The sequence below is a fragment of the Equus caballus genome, chromosome 13 (assembly GCF_041296265.1).
Source record: "Equus caballus isolate H_3958 breed thoroughbred chromosome 13, TB-T2T, whole genome shotgun sequence".
Lineage (NCBI taxonomy): Eukaryota > Metazoa > Chordata > Mammalia > Perissodactyla > Equidae > Equus > Equus caballus.
In genome coordinates, this window is record NC_091696.1 from 43,063,254 (window position 1) to 43,084,217 (window position 20,964).

A 20,964-nucleotide genomic window follows, 5' to 3' on the forward strand; every position below is an offset into this window, starting at 1 on the left:
TGTGTTTATGTGTCCAAATTTCCCTCTTATTAGGACACTAGTCATTGGATAAGGACCCACACTGATCCAGTATGACCTCATTTTAACTTGATTAAATCTGCAAAGACCTTAGGTCCAAATGTGGTCACATTCTGAGATTTGGAGTGGGCATAGATTTTGGGGGGACACTATTCACCCCAGTACACACAGGATTCCTTTCTGTTCCTGAAAACATGAAACTTCTTGCCATCTTAGAGCCATTGGACCTTGTCCCTGCTGTTGTCTCTCTCTGCCAAAATGCTCCTCGTTGTGGTTGCATATCTGGATCCTTCTTGTCATTTGGTTGTCTGATCAAAGGCCCCTTCCTCAGAAAATCCCTCCTGATGACTCAATCAAAAAAGAGTACCCCCACCCCCAATGGCGTCATCACCTCCCCCAATTTTAATATGTTCTTAGGCTGCATCATTATATGAAATTCTCTTTCTTAGTTACTTGTGTATTGTCTGTCTCCCCTGACTGGAATACAAGCTCCAATTTGGGCAGAGATCCTGTCTGTTCTGCTCACTACTGTATCCTCAACACCTAGCCTAATGTCTGGCACATAGTAGGGCTACAATAATATGCATTTGATGAAGGAAGGAAAGCACCAGAGCTATTTCAATTCTGATGAGATTGTCTAAATTATTGGAAATGGGGCAGGATGTTTCATCTTCTCTTCATCTAGTCTGTGATGCTTAATTTTATGTGTTAGCTTGATTGGTCCACAGGGTGTCCAGATGAAACATTATTTCTGGGTGTGCCTGTGAAGGTATTTCCAGATGTGATCAGCATTTGAATTGATGGACTCAGTAAAGTAGATTGCTCTCCCTAATGTAGGTGGGCATCATCTAATTTGTTGAAGGACTGGATACAACAAAAAGCAGAGGAAGGGAGGATCCGTGCCCTCCTACCTGCCTGCTTGAGCTGGGACATCAGTCTTCTCCTGCCCTTGGACTGGGATTCACAACATCGGCTCCACTGATCCTCAGGCCTTGAAACAGGGCTGGAATTACACTACTGGCTTTCCTGGGTTTCTACCTTGCAGACAGTAGATCACGGGACTTCTCAGCCTCCATAATCACATGAACCAATTCCTCATAATAAATCTCTCTCTATATGTATATTGTAAAATATATATATATATATATGTCCTGCTATTCATATACATATAATAGGAGATATATATATATATCTATATATTATCTCTGGAGAACCCTAATACATAGTCCATATCACAGAAGACTGAGTGACCTGTGCTTTACAAGGGTGAAAGGACTGAAGCATGGGTTAAGTTCCTTTATTTCTGGGGCAGGAGAACCAGGCTGCTGCCCAGCTCCATATCCCTAGCTGAAAATTTGCAAGGGCATGAATATTCCTTAGCAGTCCTAGCTCAGGGGAGGTAGAATGGAGTTGGGGGAAGGAGGCAGAGATTGGTGAAAGCGATTGCTCGATTAAAGCAGAAGGCTGAGTATTGACATGGTCTCCCTCCCCAGCGCCCCCAGTGGCAAACTGAGAAAAGCTCACCTTTATTAAGGAAGTGCTCTGTTCTACATACTCAGCTGGGGAATTTACATTTGTCACCCCCTTTAAGACTCGAATATCCAAATGAGGTAGGTGCTATTAGCAGTCCCATTTTATAAATGGAGAAACTGAGGCTAGAGAGCTTTGGCAACTTGTCCAAGTGATGGGGCTGGGAGACCTGACTGAATTCCAGGTAATCTGGAATTTATGAATTTGTGGCTACAACAGTCACCCTTTATGAAACCACTCGTTTGCCGTATAGAAGATAGTCTTGTTTCCTTAACAAGGTTCTATCTTCAGGAAAATATTCCTCCAAAACTAAAGAAAATGGAGGACAGAGTGAGAATTATGTAGAGAAAACACTTTTATTGATTCCTCCTCTCAAGACATCAGGGTTTGGGGTACACAATGTAAATATCATATTCTCAAGAGGAAACATCAAAATATCACAACTGGAAGCAGAATGAAGCCCCATATTCCCCCTGAGGCAAAACACGTTTATCTTTTTCTTGCTTAAAGTGGGGCAGGAGAAAGGAGCTGGGGGTGATGTGGGACTCTCCCTGCCAGGTTCTGATTCTTCTGGAATTCAGGGTGGCTACTGCATTACAAGAGGTGTGGGCCTAACGTCCTCTGAGGGGCGCTGGCATTGGCTGGCATGCTGGCCAGTTACCAGCCAAACGAGGGCCTCCAGTCACAGCATTGGGTTGGATAAAGAGCTATATGCTTCTCATAGAACGAAGAGAAGACTGAGGTTTCTTCATCATTGCTCCAAGGCAGGCACTCTCCCTATGCTTTATACATGTTATCTCATTTACTTGGTTCCCCACTCCAACCCAAGCCAATGAGGTAAAAGTGGTTGCCTGGGCTCTTCATGCTACATCACACTGATTCTCTTGCTGACAATGCAGTGGACCGTATTTTGAGATATTAACCAATATTTTTTTCCTTATGCTTCTACTATCCCCTCCCCACCACTTGGAGAGCAGCAATCACTTTCAATGATGACAAAGAGCCAAAGTGTTGGTTTTGAATCCTATGCTGGGCTCCTGAGTCTTGACAGGCAAGACTTCAGCAGTAAGATCTGGGAATGTTGAGAGAGAAAGAAGAATTAATAAGGTTGAGAGCTAATTGTATCAAAAAGAATAAAATATCTGGGAATAAATTTAATGAAGGAGGTGAAAGACCTGTACTCTGAAAACTATAATACACTGATGAAAGAAACTGAAGATGACACAAACAAACGGAAAGATATACTATGCTCATGGACTGGAAGAATTAATATTGTTAAAATGTCCATATTACCCAACATAATCTACAGATTCAATGCAATCTCTATCAAAATACCAATGGCATTTTCACAGAACTAGAACAAATAATCCTAAAATTTGTGTGGAACAACAAAAGACTCCGAATAGCCAAAGTAATCTTGAGAAAGAACAAAGCTGGAGGTATCATGCTCCCTGATTTCAAACTATACTACAAAGTAATCAAAACTATATGGTACTGGCACAAAAAAGGACACATAGGTCAATGGAACAGAATAGAGATCCCACAAATAAACCCACACTTAATTATTAACTAGTTAATCTATGACAAAGAAGGCAAGAATATACAATGGGAAAAACATAGTCTCTTCAATAAGTAGTGTTGGGAAAACTAGACAGCTACATGCAAAAGAAGGAAAGTAGATCACTGCCTTCACCATATACAAAAATAAACTTAAAATGGATTAAAGACTTATATGTTTTTAAATCTGAAAACTTGAGACCACAAAACTCCTAGAAAATTCCTAGAAGAAAATATAGGCAGTCAGCTCTTCAACATTGGTCTTAGCAATATTTTTATGGATCTGTCTCCTTAGGCAAAGGCAATAAAAGCAAAAATAAACAAATGGGATTACATCAAACTAAAAAGTTTTTGCACAGTGAAGGAAACCACCAACAAAATGAAAGGCAACCTACTGAATGGGAGAAGATATTTGTAAATGATATATCTGATAAGGAGTTAAAACCCAAAATACATAAAGAACTCATACAACTCAATATCAAAAAAAAAAAATCCAATTAAAAAATGGGCAGAAGACCTGAATAGACATTTTTCCAAAGAAGACATACACATGGTCAACAAACACAGGAAAAGATGCTCAACATCACTAAATCATCAGGGAAATGCAAATCAAAACCACAATGAGATGTCACCTCACACCTGTCACAATGACTATTATCAGAAAGACAACAAATAACAAGTGTTGGAGAGGATGTGAGGAAAAGGGATATTTGTACACTGTTGCTGGGAATGTAAATTGGTGCAGCCATTATGAAAAGCAGTATGGAGGTTCCGTCAAAGAATTAAAAATAGAACTACCATATAGTCCAGCAATCCCACTTCTGAGTATTTATCCAAAAAAACAAAAACACTAATTCAAAAAGATATCTGTACCCTCATGTTCACTGCAGCATTATTTACAACAGCCAAGATATGGAAGCAACCTAAGTTTTCATCAACAGATGAATGGATAAAGAAGATATGGTGTATACATGCAATAGAATATTACTCAGCCATGAAAAAGAATGAAATCTTACCATTTGTGACAACATGGATGGACCCAGAGGGTATTATGCTAGGTGAAATAAGTCAGACAGAGAAAGACAAATACTATATGATTTCACTTATGTGTGGAATCTGAAAAGAAAACAAACAAAACAAAACAGAAATAAGTTTATAGATACAAAGAACAAACTGATGGGCACCAGAGGGGAGAATGGTGGGGGGATGGGCAAAATAGGTGAAGGGGATTAAGAGGTACAAACTTCCAGTTATAAGTCATAGTGATGTAAGGTACAGCATAGGGAATATAGTTAATAATATCGTGATAACTTTGTATGGTGACATGTGGTTACCAGACTTCCACAGTGAAAGTTTTGTAACATGCATAAATGTCAAATCACTATGTTGTACACCTGAAACTAATATAATACTGTACATCAACTATATTTCAATAAAAAGTAATGAGCTTGAGAGCGTGAAGGATTTCGTGCACCGAGTTTATATAGTATATAGCAATGTTCAGAAGAATGCACACCTGATTTTTGTAGCTGTAAAGTCTCCTTTACAAAATGGGAGAAAGAGCATGAACTTTGAGAGCACATGGATCTGAGTTCAAATCACAATTCTTCCACTTTTAAGCTTCAGACCTTGACCAAGTTACCCAAGTTCTCTAAGCCTCACCATAAAATTGAAAATAAAATAACAATGCCTATGTGGGAGGCGGTTGAGGGTATTGAAGATAAACATGCAAAGTACCAATGTCCTTGTCTCATAATAGGTATTCAATAAATGGTAGCTGCTATTGCTGTCATGGTTAATAAATAAAAAGAATACAAAACGAGGATGAATAAGATCTACTTTGCAGAGTACATCAGAGGAGTAAATGAGATAAGACCTGTGAAAACACAAACCATTATGCATGGCACTAGCTCTCCTTAAATGCACACCCCATGTGGGAAGATGTTGTAGCAGACTGCTACTTGTCTCCCAGATCTCTTCTACCCTTTTTGCTTGGGCACATAGCCACCCAGCCCTGAACTAGATTTCCCGAGTCTTCTTGGGGGCTAAATTTGGCCAGATGGCTGATCGCTCATCAATCGAATGTTAGCCAACATGACGCGTCCAATTTCCACTTCACATTATTTGCTTAAAAGAAAATTGCTTTTACTGGGTGTCCTCTCTTCCTCCTGCCCGTAGGTTATGACAGCAAGAAACCATAGCGATGCAGATGAGGACGATATGATAGGCAGTGGTAGAGCAACAATGTTGGAGGAACCTGGGCCCCTGAATGACAGCTTGAAGCAGAGCTGCCTCACCATCCTGGACCACTCCCCTTGGGACTATTACATGAAAAATAGCTTTCTTTCTCTTAAGTCACTGTATTTGTGGGGTCTTTTGGTTCAGTAGGACAATATTTACTTTTTAGTTATGTAGGAATATTTTCTGGGTGTCTACTTCTTTTCTCCTTCACAAGCTAAGTTAAAACGTAAAAGGTGGGACAGTTCATGTTGTTAAAAAAAATACCCAGACATTTCTCTCTTCTTTTGAAATACATGCTAGAAAGCTGCACAGGTTCCTGAGGCTGTCTCAGCAGGCAGAAACAAGAAAAGGAGGAAAAAAGCCTGGCTTGTCAGGAAGCAGAGGGCCGGGGAGGAGATGGGAAGATTTGTCTTTATGGCAAATTAGCCCTGTTTCACCTGGTTCTGGGTCTTGCTGCAGAGACCCAAGTACAGAAAATCCCATTTGAACCAGGTCCTAATGAAGCTCAGGGCTCCTGGCTCTTCCTGCAGGCCTCCACATGTTTCCTGAAGAAGAGGAAATTGGAAAGGGGAATCCAGGAGCCTGGTCTCTTTTTTTTTTTTCACCCTGAGGGCTCCCAGCAGGAGGTATGGCTGCCTTTGCTGAAGAGGATTCTGAAACACTGCTGGCTTGCGCTTTGCACCAAAGCTGTCCAGGCTGCACCATGAGCCCCTTTGTCGTGGCTGCAGGGAGCCCTCTGTGAATGTCTTGCTGGCGACAGACCTCTGAAACCTCTGACCCTTTGTCTCTTCCCTTAAGCAGTCCTGCTGTGCAGGCGCCACTTTCTAAAAGGCTGTTGAACAAAGGTGGATGGACTCATGCTCCAGCCATGGCTGACCATACACAGAAGTGTCCCGGATGGAAATTGTGCATTCATTCACTGTCCTTCCCTGTCTCCTGCATTGCTGCTCCATAAATGGAAATATTTCTTTTCAGAAATTCATCTTGTCTTTTCGTCTTCTGATCAACCTCCCAGTGGGTGAAATTTTATACAACTGGTCGTTTTTTTAATGAAGTAGATAAAGGTTAACTATCCTTAATCCTACGTACCTCCTTCCCATTTGCTGCAGAAAATGACCATCTCAAAGTAGATAATTCTAAGATTTGGGACCCTATGTTAGATTAATACATGAATGACCTTAATTCTTCACCCTTCTCTATATCCACACTCTTTTTATGTGACTTTGGAACTCACCCCAATAAAGCAGGATCTTGTATCCCCACCACTGGATTCTGAGATCATCCACGTGACCAATGAATGTTAGGAGACATGACACAAACAGAAGTTTGAAAAGGTGCTTGCTGGATTTTAGTTGCTCTCCTGTACCTCTGCCATCATGAGCACATGTCTGGGCTACCCTCTCTGAGGATGAGAGACATCTGGACCAGAGCCAAGTCACCCCAATCATTCCAGCTAAATCCAGCCTAGATCAGCCAACATCTAGCCAACTTCCAGATATAAGGATGAACTCAGCTGAGACTAGAAGAACCTCCCATGTGAGCACAAATCGGTGGCACACAGACTCCTAATCTAAATAAATGCCATGATTTGAGATCTTTTGTTATACAGCATTATTGTGGCAATAGATAACTGATACAAATACCAATCATTCACTCGCCTTACTTCTAGAAAGAACCTCAAATTTTCAGGTGAGGGTCCACCTCTCCCCTACCCTTAATCCATGTGGTTTGCATGACCTACCCCTCCACTCCCCCCACCCCCCACTCATTCCCTAGTGACTACAAACAACATATTTCATTATCCTCACCATAGCAGTTTGTTCAGAGGTGGGCATATGTCAAGGCAGGCTGATCAGAGCAAAGCCTAGGATCTTTACTTACAGAGATAGAGGGGGCTAAAGAGATCAATGGTCCAAGCCTTCCATTGTATAGGAGAGGCAACTGAAGCTGTGGGCTCAAGGACCCCCCAACTGAATAGAAGCTGCATTGGATCTAGAATACAGGCCTCCTGGCTCCCATTTGGTTGATTTCTCTATTTCCCAGTGCCTCTTCAGAAAAGAAAACGGGATGCTCAGTTTCATTTAACAAGTTATTAATAAAGTGTGTGTTCAGTGTCTACTACTTGCTGTGGGCACTGTGCAAGGTGCTGCAGAAGTTTGAAATGAATGGATTCTACCTGGCTTAGCCTCAGAGGGACATACTTTCAAACTCATAAAATGTTTATTGCAATCTTGCGGCGATGGCATTTTCTGTAAAGCAGAGACCCCCTTTTCCAGCTCACTTCGTGCCCCACGGGTTCCTAAGGAAGCTCGTCAAACTCCAGCGCATGCTGTGTGCTTTTCAAAAGAGGCCAAACTCAGGAGCTGGTGGGATTTGATTTTTATTAAAAAAAAAAATTCACCTCCCTATCCTCCACCTGTTCTGTACTGCTCACCGGCAAGCCAATAACCCAAATCGGAAAACTGCAAAAGGCTGAACTTCATGAAGCAATGTTTTAAGGTTGCTTTTGGGTGGGTATTTCCACAGGGTGTGTGCACTCCAACAGAACTATAACTCAAATTGCACATTTTTTATTGCCTTGTGGCTTCTGTAGCATCTCTTGGATGAACGTTTGTCACTGAGCTCTATCAATTTTCTTAGAAAAAAGAAAGAACCAGAATGTATCGAGTACCTACCATGTACCAGATATTGTTTTAGCCACCCCCCCTACCTTATGTCATTTAAACCCTCTTAAAGATAGGTGATAAAGTAATATTAGTTTTTGCCATGTGACAGATGAGACCTAAGACCCAAAGATATTGAGTAATTTGGCTGTCACATTGCTCTGCCACAGCTCATAGGTGGCAGAGTAGGAAACCAAACCCGAGACTGACCTCCTCCAACTGTCCAGCTGTAGCCCCAGCTCAAACCCCAATTAAGAAAACAGTTTTATTTCAGCAAACAGCAAAAATATTCATATTTGGAGAATGCTGGCATGTGCAAATTGGTGTTCTCGGGCAAATCGTGTTTGCATCCAGAATTGGATCTTAGGAAAAGGTGGGTCCAAACTTTAGGGTGTACATAGAATTACCCAGAGGGTGCATTTAAAAAATGAATGAAAAATGAAAAACTGTTGAGGCCCCACATCCAGCGGTTCAAGTTCCTTGGGAGTGGGTGGGCTCAGTATTTACATTTGTTAACAAGCATCTCCAGTAATGCTGGGTCACATCTTGAAGCCATTCTTTGAAGCCTGGGTCCTGGTCCTGGGTGTGATGACATTTTCCTGTGTGACTTTGGGCAACCTTGTTTATCTCAGGGGAACTCGGTTCCCTCACCTGTCAAAGCAGAAAGGCTGAACGCAGTATATTGACTTCACTGTCTTCTTTGAAATGTATGCCTTGCATGGTCTCAAAAAATTACTCCCCCAAACCCAATGGAGTGTGGGTACTGCCATTGCCTCTATTTTGGCAATGGTAGAAATGGACGTCCAGAGCATGCGAGCGGCTTGCACAAGAGCACATGGTCTGATTCAAATCACAGTCACTGTGCTGGCAGTTTCCCCCAAGTTCAGTGCCCAATGTAGCACTGGGCTAAGGGACAGGTCAGGTTCAAAGATTCATTTTGCAAAATAAACAGATTTTGAAAGACATGGCTTCATATCGATTAGGAGAGTCCACTGGGCTTGAGGTGGTGGTGTCTTCCAAGGCAGGAATTCCCAGGGCTGGGCATGGGTGGGTCAACAGCAGTGACCACTAGGGGGTGACTTGCATAGGAAACCTCCCACAGCAAAAAAATGAACAGTGCCAACTGGTGTGACCTGTTTGCCATTTCCCTGTCCTGGCAGACATGGTTTCCCTCCAAAGAGTTACAATCAATGCTGTGGAAGCAGGAAACACGTATCTTCAGAGACCTTGTCTTTTCTCCTTCGCAGCTACCAACCTCCTCAGGGGACACCTGCCCCTGTGTCTACTTCTCTGCTCATGCCCTCTGTTCCCAAAGTGGGTTCCTTGCAATATTCGTGCCAATGGATGTTCAGATAACTTGTGTTCTTGAAGAGAAAAGAGATCAGATGTCAAAAGTGTTCGGGAAATGATGGGTTATACGGAGTTTGACAGTTTTTGTAACCACGAGATTTTTCAGAGCCTTTCATTTGCTCACCTGGTAATAATAGTAATAATAATACCAGTAACAGCCTTCCTGTGTTTATCACTTTCCATTTGCCAGGCACTGTGACATGTGCTGTACACATTATCCCATTTATCCTCACTACAACCTCGGAGGTAGGTGACAGTATCATCTCCATTTTGTGAATCAGAAAGCAGGAGCTCAGAGAGGTTGAATGACTTGCTGAAGGAACAGGAGTCCAAAATGATGGGGCCATGATCAGAACCCAGGTGTGTCTGAGGCCCACCACGCCCTGCTTGGGTCTCGCTTTCAAGAAAGTGGCAGGGTGTGGGAGGAGGGGGGGGCCATAAAAACACCCCAACTTGTTATCATGCCTCTTGTAGACTCAGGACTGGAGGTTGAACAGAGAAACTAGAGGAAGACCAGTGGGCCCATCCCTCTCTGCGACCCCTCTTCCCCCGCCCCAGACAAGGCAGGAATCGTAAAGGTGCTAAGTTTAGCAGGATGGGTGCGATTAGCCTGGTTGGGTACAAAAACAGCTTCCACGCCCTTGTTTTTGACCCGTCCTGAAATATTTTCTAAATGCATCAGACAACAACAGGCTGATACAAGGACAGGGATGCTGACTTGCCTCCAAATGTTGTCACGGGAATCATAATGGCTTTGTTTTTCACAGGGGAGGAAAAAAAAAGTTTATGCCTCAAATTAGTAGGTCTGTCATGTTCCAAATTGTTTGCATTTCTAAAAATGGACGTTGACATGTGAACAGTTATTATCTAATGCAAGACCCAGAAATCTGCCTCTCTCAAGGCGACAACTGGGCAGTCAAGGGATTCTCATTAGACACGTATGTGGGTCTCAAGTGCCCTCTCCCAGTACTGGAATACAGTGTGGCCCCCTTCTCTCCTTCTCGTCCCCACAGCACTCAGGTCATTTCTGAGCCTCTGGGACCTTGATGACACTCCTCTCTGCAGAGCCCTCAGCTCACAGAGAGATACCTGGAGACCCAAGCAAAGGGTCTTAGTTTCCCAGCAAGATTTCCCTACTGCAGTGGTTTTCAAAGTGTGGTCCCCAGACCAGCAGCATCAGCATCAGCATCACCTTGGAACCCGTTAGCAATTCAACCCCTCAGGCCCCACCCAAGGCCTAGTGAATCAGACGCTCTGGGATGGGGCCCAGGAATCTGGGTTCTAATAACCCTCCAGGGGATGCCGATGCATGCTCAAGTGGCTCCAATGTGAAAACCACTGGTCAGCCCGCTGTTCCCTCCTCCCCACTCACATGCACACATTCACTGCATTCTGCAGTCTCTCAATTATCCCTCCAGTCCATTTTATTCTCTCCATCCTCTGCCTACCCCAGTTCAGGTCACTGCCAACCTGGACAATTGTCTCCCAGTGGGTGTCCCCAATTCCAGTCTACCTCCCCTCATCCTGTCTCCACTTGGAAACCAGAACTATCTTTTGAGAATGCAAAAATGGTCATGCTAGTATCCCACCTAGAGCTTTGCAATGTCCTCTCATTTCCCTCTGTTCAAGGTCACTAGAGAGTTCTATCTTCACCTCCTTGGGTCAGCTACATCCTCTCCACCACCAAATCAACAAAGCATAAGGCGTGAAGAAAGAAGAGAACCAAGTCACTGATCTGTTCTGGAAAGAACTGCTCCCCTCGCAACCCAGTGGGAAATAATTTAGGTATTACAGTCAAACAGACTAGGGTTCAAATTGCAGCTCCACCACTTAACAGGCTCTGTGGCTTTAGACAAGCAAAACATCCTCGCTCAGACACCCATGTCCTCATCTCTAAATGGGAATAGCAATGCTTTCACAGCTGGGTCACTGGGGAATTAAATGATAACATGATGTAAAGGGCCCAGCACTCTGCCTGACACATAGTAGGGAGTTAATAAATTGCAGCTACCTCCTGGTCCAGTCACCCAGCTCATTAACTCACAGACTCAAGGTGACCAGCTCACCATGCTACCTCAGGAAAGTTGAAAACAGCATTCTATTCCCTAAACGGCTGATCATTCCCCAAAGGCTGGGCCAATAATCTGACTCTGCTGATCTCCCTCAGAAGTTGTGTTTTTCCCCCTGCTTTAATTTACCTTGTGTTTTGCTATTTGCCTGTGCAGTTTTCTGAGAAAAACTAACATGTCTTGGCTGTCTTACCTGGGATGGTTTCTGATAGCAATATTTCCTTTCAGGCAACAAATATTGAGAAGTAGAAATTCTTCAACAACAGTCCCAGGCACAGACACACCACACCAGGCCCACACACACACACACACACACGCACACACACACAAAACACCTACACGCTGGAACTTAGACAGACTTGCAGGTCCATCCAACACGGACACACGTGTGCAATGGGTCACACACAGACATCAGGACTCTCTGTGCCTTCACTGATTAATGTCAAATCCAACAACACCTGGACAAAAGGGCTAGAAAAAGCCGTACGGTACCTTTTGGTGACTTAAGTGTCGACACTGCCCAGTCACCATCAGAACTTCCTAAAAAAATAACAATCGAGAGATGCTGATCTGTTTGCTGGCTCCCCGTGTTCACTGTGCCCTCACACCCAGCTGCAGCTGCTGCTGGCAGCCCCAGCTGCAGCCTCCAAGGGGGGCAGGCCCCAGGGGACCCCGGGAAGAGAGCGAGGGACCAAATTTGCAAGTGCAATTATGTGCACACCTCTTTCTGCATGGCCTTGAAGCAGATCAAGATAACGCCCAACAGGGGATCAAAAGAAGTCTCTTGAAAAAGGCCTAGATGTTTTACATATGGGAGAGAGAGAAATCTTCAGTGGTGAACCTGGCTCTAAATTTCAACCATCTAAGAAAGAAAGGGAAATTTGAATTACATGAGGTCGTTTTAGCTAATGACAACACTCTGTTGAGAAGAGATCAGTTTTGGTCCTGTTTTACTGCAATTGCCCTCCTGAAAATGGGAGTGCATTGTTAGCTCCAATTTAAGGTTGGGGCAGGCTCTACAGACTGCAATTTTAAACGTTCGGTGGCAGGCCCAGGCTGGGTAGGGACTACCCTAGCACATAGTCTGTGTTTGAAAATTATTGTTGAATGAAGGAATGCATTCAAGTTTCTCCATGGAGTCACTTTTCCTAAGGTACAGAAATTCCCCTAAATGCTAAAGGGATCAAGCTTGTTATTTGAAAACCCCATAATGCCTAGAATTTTGGTCATAGATCAGTTTCTCCAAATTGAGTCTCATTTCAGATGAGCCGAATGAGCCCTGGGGGAATCTCACAGGAGTAGCAGAACCCCATGGTGACCCCTTTCATAAAGTAAAAGATGGGGAGAATGACCTTGGCTATGTCCTACCCCGGTGTCCTTGATAAGACTTCTCCGTAAGACTGGGTTTTACTCAAAGCTGGGCAAACCTACCCACGTGTTTGTGCAGCAGCCACTGCCCATTGGCTGGAGGCCTGACCAATCGGCCTGTGCTACTGGCTCCCCTTTCCTTTTTTAGGAATCTACCTGGAAAGACCAAGTCCTCAACACTTCTGTACAATTTCCAGAGACATGTCAGGCTGCCAGCTGGGAGGAGACGCAGCGAACAGTCTGTGATCAGAATGATTACAGAGCACAGATCCGGCCCCATTTAAACATTTCCGGTTGGCCTCCCAGGCAGGCCAAAGGATGCTCAAATTGCCGCATTCCCCCTGTGGATATGAACTCTGCTCCCTCATCACTCACAACAGAGGGGAAATTGGAGTGACAGGGGAAGAGTTACGGAGTTAAAATTCAGGAGGACCCGCCCGGGATGACAACATTTCTTCTCCCCCTGAGCTGGGGTCATTGTCATCTGGAAAGAGTGATATAGCCCAGATCTTCCTGTGTGGGTGGACACAAGCCCAACCCAGTCACTGAGTCACAGATTCCAAGGAAGCCTTCTTACCCCCAATCAAATCCATCACTGTTTTCATTGATGGCAGGAACCGTGCCGGGGTCACCTCTGTCCCCTCTACCTAAGACAGGGCTTAGCTCTGGTAAGGCAGTAACAAATTTTGTTTTATAAATCTATTGCTAATAAGGGCACTTAATCAAATGCACACATGCTATCAAATATATAGTTAAGGTCCTGCTTTGCGCTTGGTGGCACTACCGGACATTAGGTAAATATTTGTTGGGTGAAAAATTAAATGCTTACTAAAAGGAGATGGGGATGAAGCCAAAAAAAACCCAAAAATTGAACTCATGAATACAGAGAACACAACAGATTGGGTTGGTGGTTGGGAGAGCACGTAGCGGGAAGGGCAAATTGGGTGAAGGTGGGAAAAAGGTACAAACTTGCAGTTATAAAATAAATAAGTCATGGGCATGTAATGGTGACTATAGTTAATAATATTGTATTGCAGTTTTGAAAGTTGCTAAGGCAGGAAATCTTAAAAGTTCTTATCACAAGGAAAAAAATGTGTTAAGTACGTGTGGTGACGGAGTTAACTAGACTTATCGTGGTTATCATTTTGCAGTATATACACATAGCAAATCATTATGTCATACACCTGAAACTAATATAATGTTAAATATCAATTATATCTCAATTAAAAAGAATTTTAAAGGGGGATGGGCCTACCGCATTGAGAGGATGGAGACATGAGGGAACTTACTGGATGATGAAAATATTTCTTATCCTTACCGGGATGTTGGTTACCCGAGTGTATGTATATTTCAACAACTGCACTATTGTAAACTCATCTGTGTATTTCACTGTATGTAAGTTATACCTCAACTATAGAATACCCTAAATATGTTAGACCTCAATTATGCTCAGCATCATGGGAAAACTTTTACCTTCAAACAAAGAAAAACAACTCCTACCTTAGTAAGCACCCCCTCAAAAAAGGGGGGAAATGGGCCTCCCTAATCTTTTTTTTTTTTTTGCCTGGTTATATCGTTCTGATACCAGAAATTGCTTTGTGGAAGACAGAATCATTTCGTGGAAAGAACACAGATTCTGAACCAGGCAATCCTGAAGAGGACTCTTGGCTCTGCCATTTCCTAAAAGTGTGACGTTAGGAAAATTACTTAACTACACGGTGCCTCAGTTTTCCTATCTGCAAAACTGTGGGACCAGTCCCTCCCTCACAGGTGTAGTGCTTGGGAGTTCAATGATATTAGCTCACTTTCTGCCGTAACTTAAAAAAAAATTAAACTAGTAGAAGTCAATCCATGGCTGAGGCTGAGCCATCACTTAGGGTTTTTACGCATGGTTCGCACAGCAAGAGTAAAGAGGGAATGCCTGCCATGTTGAAGTGTACTGTTGCTGTGGTTTTACAAAGTGCTATTGGAAAATGTAACATGGTTCTGGCAAAATAGTCTATCGTCTGTCAAACAGCCATGGAGAAAATATTTTCTTATTAAAATTTAGAATTGAATACAAAGGCACCACAGCATTTTATCAATGATGCTGGTACAGCCTGTCTCTTCCTCTCGCTGAGTAGCCAAAGTTGCACTGAAGCATCTCGAGGGCACATGGTCAGGAACCTTTGGCAGCCAAGGAGTCCAACTCTCAGATGCCCAGAGGAAATGCCAGACACGGGGCCAATAGGAGACAAATGCCAACGTGTGGGCAATTTTCTGTTTGCAAAGCCCACCAGGAATTATATAAAAGGGTGGTCTTTTTCCAATTCTGGAGGCAGAACCTCTCTGAACCATCAGGTGACCCTGAGGGATATTTCCGCAAACACCTCTGCCTTACAAACATTGACCTATGAGGACCCATACAGTGGGTTCTTACATTGTAACCACCCATCAGGTGGGTGGCTCAGGCCACAGCACTTGTGTGCTTAAATGAATTGCTTAACTGAATTTTCAGGGTACATTTTGGCTCATTCTATTACAAGACACACTTCTCCACTTCAATCTTGGTGGAAAATATTTCTAAAATGTTTAAACCCACAGTTCTGTCTTAGTAACGAGAGAGGCAATTGAGTGAAACTGAATCTTTCTTTGATGGATTGTAGTAACCGTATATCTGGGCGTGGGTGTTCATTGTCCATGGATGTTCATTGTCTTGCTATCAGTGGGGAGAGTGAAGAGGTTTGAACCGACTCTGCTGGGTCTCAGGAAAGCCATTTGCTGTTTGCTTGCTTGTTTATATTAACAGATTCCTAAAGCGAGTTAGATTTCATGTATGTCTTTCCTGTCAAAATGGAGTGAAGGATATGGATCCACCTCTCTATTTCCTTTGAAATGAAATCTGGACAATTGCATGTTAATCAAGGTATGAGTGTATCTTGGAGAGTCAAGGAAAAATCAGATCAACAGACAGCTTTAGTCTGGAGACTTTAATATGCTGCAGTATTTACTGAGGGCTGACTATGTGCAGGCTAAGCACTTTCTGTGCATTATATCATTGAATCTTCCCGACAAACCATTAGCTGTGTATTATTATTATCTCCATTTTCCAGATGGGGAAACTGAGACCCGAAGAGGTTACATAATTTCTGAAATTACTTGCTAAATGTCTGAACTAGGTCTTAAACTCAACCCTGACCAATTGCAGAGGCTGTGATACATTCTGCCATCTTGCTGATCATCTCATGTTCCCAGCTTGATATGGTGCCTATCACACGGTATATTCACTAGTTTCACAAATATGCATTGGGAGTGCTTACTGAGTTCCTCAGATGGTGCTAGATGCTGGGGATACATTGATGAATGGGACAGACTTGGTTCCTGCCTCAGCGGACCTACAATCAAGGGACAACAGGTTAAATGTTTGGAGAATGAATGAATGAATGAATGAATGAATGAATTGAATCGATGATAATTCAACTCCATCACTGCTTCTTGTACAGAATCCAACAAGGTTTATCCTCTGACATTTCCCTAGCATATGCTGATCTTTTACCCATAACTGGGCAGTGAACTTTTGGGGACAGAGACCATTCTGTAGTCACATGCTTCATATGACCACACGTTACGTGCCCAACTCCATGAATTGTGGATAGAAAAGAGCTCTCTTTAAACACAAATGAGTTTGATTACAACAAGCAAACTAAAATAAAATAAAATAAGAAGGCAGGTTTGGGAGGAATTTGTCTCAGGAGCAACCAACAGTTCCCACCCTTTTCTCCCCAGAGTTGGTGGTGAATGAATGGAACATAGGTAATGGCCCACAAGTATTCTAATAACAGGAATGAGTGGAATTGTTTAATCTCCTAATTTTAAAATTAGATGGTGCTTGGGCACCACAAAGTTTTAGCTTCCTCATTTTTCACAGGAAGAAGCTGGGGTCACAGAATTTCAAACCCACCCGATGTTCTGGATATTAGAGCCGCCAAGAGAAATTTATTTTCCAGAGGTATTTTTGAACTTGGCAGTTAACCTTAAAGGCTGCCCAAGCCTCCCCTTATTTACTGGATTGAAATTTTTAGAAAATGAGTCTGGTTATCGGAGGTTGCAGAGCTTTCAACAGCAAACCATTTTTTAAACAACTTCTCTCCTGAGTGGTAATGATTTCGTTAATGAAATGCATTTCATCATTCACACATGGTCACATTATGCCTTAATAAAGAACCCTTGAAAGAACATTTATTATGGAATTTGCATTTCATTTGGGCAGGCAGACGCTGGACTCCTGGATAACCCATTGGGTCAGGTAGTCCCTTGGTCTGCTCCTCAGGGGACCTCCACTCGCTGGAGATTCTCAAGACCTCCATGAGTCAGATAAAGCCCGATGAACTTCCACAATAGTCAGAGAAGAAGGATGGAGAAGAAGAAGCCCTATTTAACCATATTTAGAATTGGGGAGAACTCCCTAAGTGAGATCCTTCAGAGTTTTCTAGAAGATTGGGGGGGGGGGGGGTGCTCTCTTACAGCTAAGATAGTCTTCAGTTCTTGTCAAAGACAAGCTCATTCGTTCATTCAGCAAACATTTCAGGAGTTCTTCCTTTGTGGAAGAAAGGGTTACTCAAAGAGCGTCAAGTAAATTGCCATGCTGCACATTTAATTCCAAATGTACTGCAGACATTTACTCTGCACAGGGCCCCTACACAAATCCTGGAGCGAATCAAGAAACTCCGTTGGAATATCCATCCATTATTTATCCAAAGAGGTACTGGGTGTTGAGGGGGAACAAGACTGGGGCTCAGTTGAAGAAATGAGTTCTTTAGGGTAATGTGACCAGTTCAAAAAGAAAAAGACATCTGGGCTGATTTTTTTTAATGCCAAAAGAAGGATCAAACGTAACAGCAGACTCTATTTATCACCTAAATGCAAAGCTCAGAAAGGGAGGCGGGTCACCAAATAGTGTGTGAAGGCTTCCGCAGTTACATCGGCACAGATGCCCTGACTCTTTCTCTCCTAGGCAACAGCTCTCATCCCTTCCCAGTAATGTTTGAGTCTACGTGAACATGCTTAGGATGCATATGCTATGCAAACATGAAGTATGGAATAGAGGGAATCTGTAGTCATGGGGTAGAGTTGGGTGTAGAAATTCAACATGAGGGAGTGGTACGCAAGGTCTTAAGAAGCTTCAGATTTAGAAAAGTCTGTGTCACTCTGCACAACCTGTGTCCTTGGTATTATAAATTTGGCTCAACCCCTCTTTGAATGATTCCATCTGGAAGTCCTAGGAGATCGGGGAACATGAATTCCTAAAGATAGACTTTTGGCTCCAACACTTTCTAAGCTCTGAGTATGTGCCCAGCCCTCTGCTGGGCACCAATATGCTGTTTTGTGAATCTGATGTTTGTAGACCATGGCTACCACAGGCATCAGAGACCTGTGAGAGCGTCTGTGCTTTGGTTTCTGTTGTTAGTTGACAACAGAATTAGGATATTTCATACTGGAATCGATCAGCAAGCATCACCCATCCCATCTCTAGTGAGGAGCTTGGCAGCAGGGGAAGAAAAGAAGATGAGAAGCTGATAATAAAGGGAAGCATGTGGTCTGTGTGTCTTCTGCCTGCCCAAAGTCTGACTTTGCTGTGGCTGTTGCTTCCACCCTATAGAACCCTTCCATGAATGATTCGTTCAGGAGCCTGGGTGAGCGTCAGGGGCACTGTCACACTCCCTGGGGTATGAGTAGGGGATGGACCAAAGGAGGACCAGGCCTAGGGGAGAGCAGTGGCAGGAGCATAGACCCTGAAGGATAAAAACAGAGGTTCAAGTCTTACTTCTGTCGCCCACAGGCTGCTTGATTTGGGGCAAGTTAAATTAGCCTCTTTGAGTCCCAGTTTCCTAATCTGAAAGTTGGGATCATAATTGTGCTTCCTCTTTGGGTCACTCTGAGAAAACGGGACAGTGTGTATGAAAGGTCCAATGCAATGTCTCATGCTTGATAAGAACTCAGTTAGTGGTAGATCCACGCTGCCCACCCCTGTCAGTATTTACACCATGAAGAGCAGAAGCTGCCTGGGATAGGAACGTGCATGCTCCCTGACTTCTCAGAGATGGGACAACTGTGCGGATGGTGAGTGTTACCCACTAAAGGGCAAGGCATTCAGAGACCAAGTGTCCTGGATTCTATGCCTACGTTCCCTGAGGATTCACTAGGGCAGATGGTGGACAACGAAGGGGCTGAGGTGTCAGTGGGACCAAATGAGCATCCAGCCCCTACATGTTTCCCTTGTCTACCCACCCTGCCCCACACAGAAAGGTAGGACTTGATCTGGGTCAGAGAGAAAACAGCTAAGGGGTCTGGTCCTTAGTAACCTGTATCCCAAGTAAAGAGACCCAGAATATATATATATGCGTATACACCTATGCAGAGAGACAGAGACAGAAAAAGAACAGAGATAAAGAGAGACAGAGAAACAGAGAGAGACAGAGAAAAAAAGAGATGGAGAGAGTTGGAGAGACAGAGAGAAAGAGACAGAGGGAGAGAAAAAGACAGAGATTTTAAGAGAGAAAGAGAAAAAAGAGAGAGACAGAAGTGATAGAAAAGGGAGTAGAAAAGAAAGTTGGAGAGAAAGATCTAGAAAGAACAGGTGAGTAGGGGAGAAACAAAACCACACTTACCGACCGCCTTCAAGGAGGCGTACTTGTTGAGCTCTTTGCCTGGTGGCTGTTGTTCGTAGGGATTAGAGATCTGGCCCAGGTTGGGGTACGAATGTGGATGGCCCATCTGCTGGAGCAAAGGGGAGGTGGGCACTGCGTTGTTCATCTGGGTAGCATCTAGAAGTGAAGAGACAGAGGGAGATGGTCACAGACAAGGCAGAACATTCTACCCATCCCCACCATCACTACATCCCCCAAGACCAAAATGCAGCCCCCCTTGGGGGATGCAAGAGGAAGAACGGTAGAGGATGAGCAGACACATCGAGAAGAACCGACTCCACAGTCATCGTTGTTGAGCAGCTGAGGATGGATGGGGAAGGACAAAGGATGTGCCTAGAACTTCTCCACCTCCCCCCTAAGTGAACATAAGGTCCTATCATTGTAGGAGCTATTTTTGTTATCAAAACAATCTATGTATAAAAAGATGATCAATTTCAGTAACAGCCAAGGACAGGCAAGTCAGAACAAGAAGAAGCCATTCCTTTGCCAAGAGATTGGCAAAAATGAAAAAGATTGAAGGACACCGGCAAAGATGTTGGAAACTGGGCGGTCTCATGAACTGATGGTGGGCATAAGATTTGCGATATTCACAGAAGGAAATCTGGCAATGTGCATTGAAATTTAAAGTGCGTATGTATGTTGACCAAATAATACCACTTCTAGGAATTGAGGCTTGAGAAATGTAAGCATCAGGATGTAAGGAATTTGTTCAGAGATATTCTTTGCACCACTGTTTGTAAAATGGAAAAAAAATAAAAACACCCACGCAGAAGCAATCTGACCTCCTATCGATATGAGAATTCTTAAGTAAATTATTGTACATCCATATAATGTACATAATATATACATATATATGATGGGATATCATGCAGCTGTTAGGAAAAACGAATTAAAAATCGGTTAACTCTACATGTCAAACAGGATTATTTTTATGGTTTGTACTGTTAAGAGGAAAAAAATGTCAAAGTAATACAAATAACATAGCATTTTTGTTAAAGAAAATCTCTGCATATTTTTGTGTGCTATGGTTTGCAAAGACAGAAAAAAAAAATACGTGAAGACACACAAACTGAGGATCGGCTCCTTTGAGAGAATGGGATTTTGCGGGGAGAGAGTTCAAGAAGGTTTCTCTGAGGAAAGTCTTCGAGCTGAGATCTGGAGATTGAGATGTTGGTTAAGTCTGGCAGAAGGTAGAAGGCACGGGGAGGGTGCTCCAGGCAAAGGGAACAGCATGGACAAAAGCCTGGAAGTTGGAAGGAACACTGCATTCCCACAAACTGAAAGAACGCCCCCTGGCCTCTAGCCATGCATGGCTGGAAAACAGAGTGTGAGGAAACTGGGACGAGGCAGGGCTGGAGAGGCTGGCAGGACCCAATGGATACTGTTACCGGTTTCCGTCTTCACCTTGAGAGCAATGAGATGGACGGAGAGGAGGCAAGAGTGAAATGGAACAGGGAATCCAGGAGAGAGAATTATGGCTCA

General features: G+C 43.5%; 1 protein-coding gene across 3 annotated transcripts in view; it reads right to left on the minus strand.

Moving 5' to 3' along the window:
- SHISA9 (shisa family member 9) overlaps positions 1 to 20,964 on the minus strand; it is a 333,634-nt gene that overhangs the window by 72,964 nt on the left and 239,706 nt on the right. For 2 of the 3 annotated variants that reach the window (XM_014730109.3, XM_014730108.3), the window contains exon 3: positions 19,444 to 19,599. In XM_014730109.3, the coding sequence (XP_014585595.2) occupies positions 19,444 to 19,599 (156 nt within the window). Of the gene's footprint in view, positions 1 to 11,920; positions 11,969 to 19,443; positions 19,600 to 20,964 lie in introns of all 3 variants that reach the window. The other variant, XM_070230992.1, reaches the window with a different exon arrangement.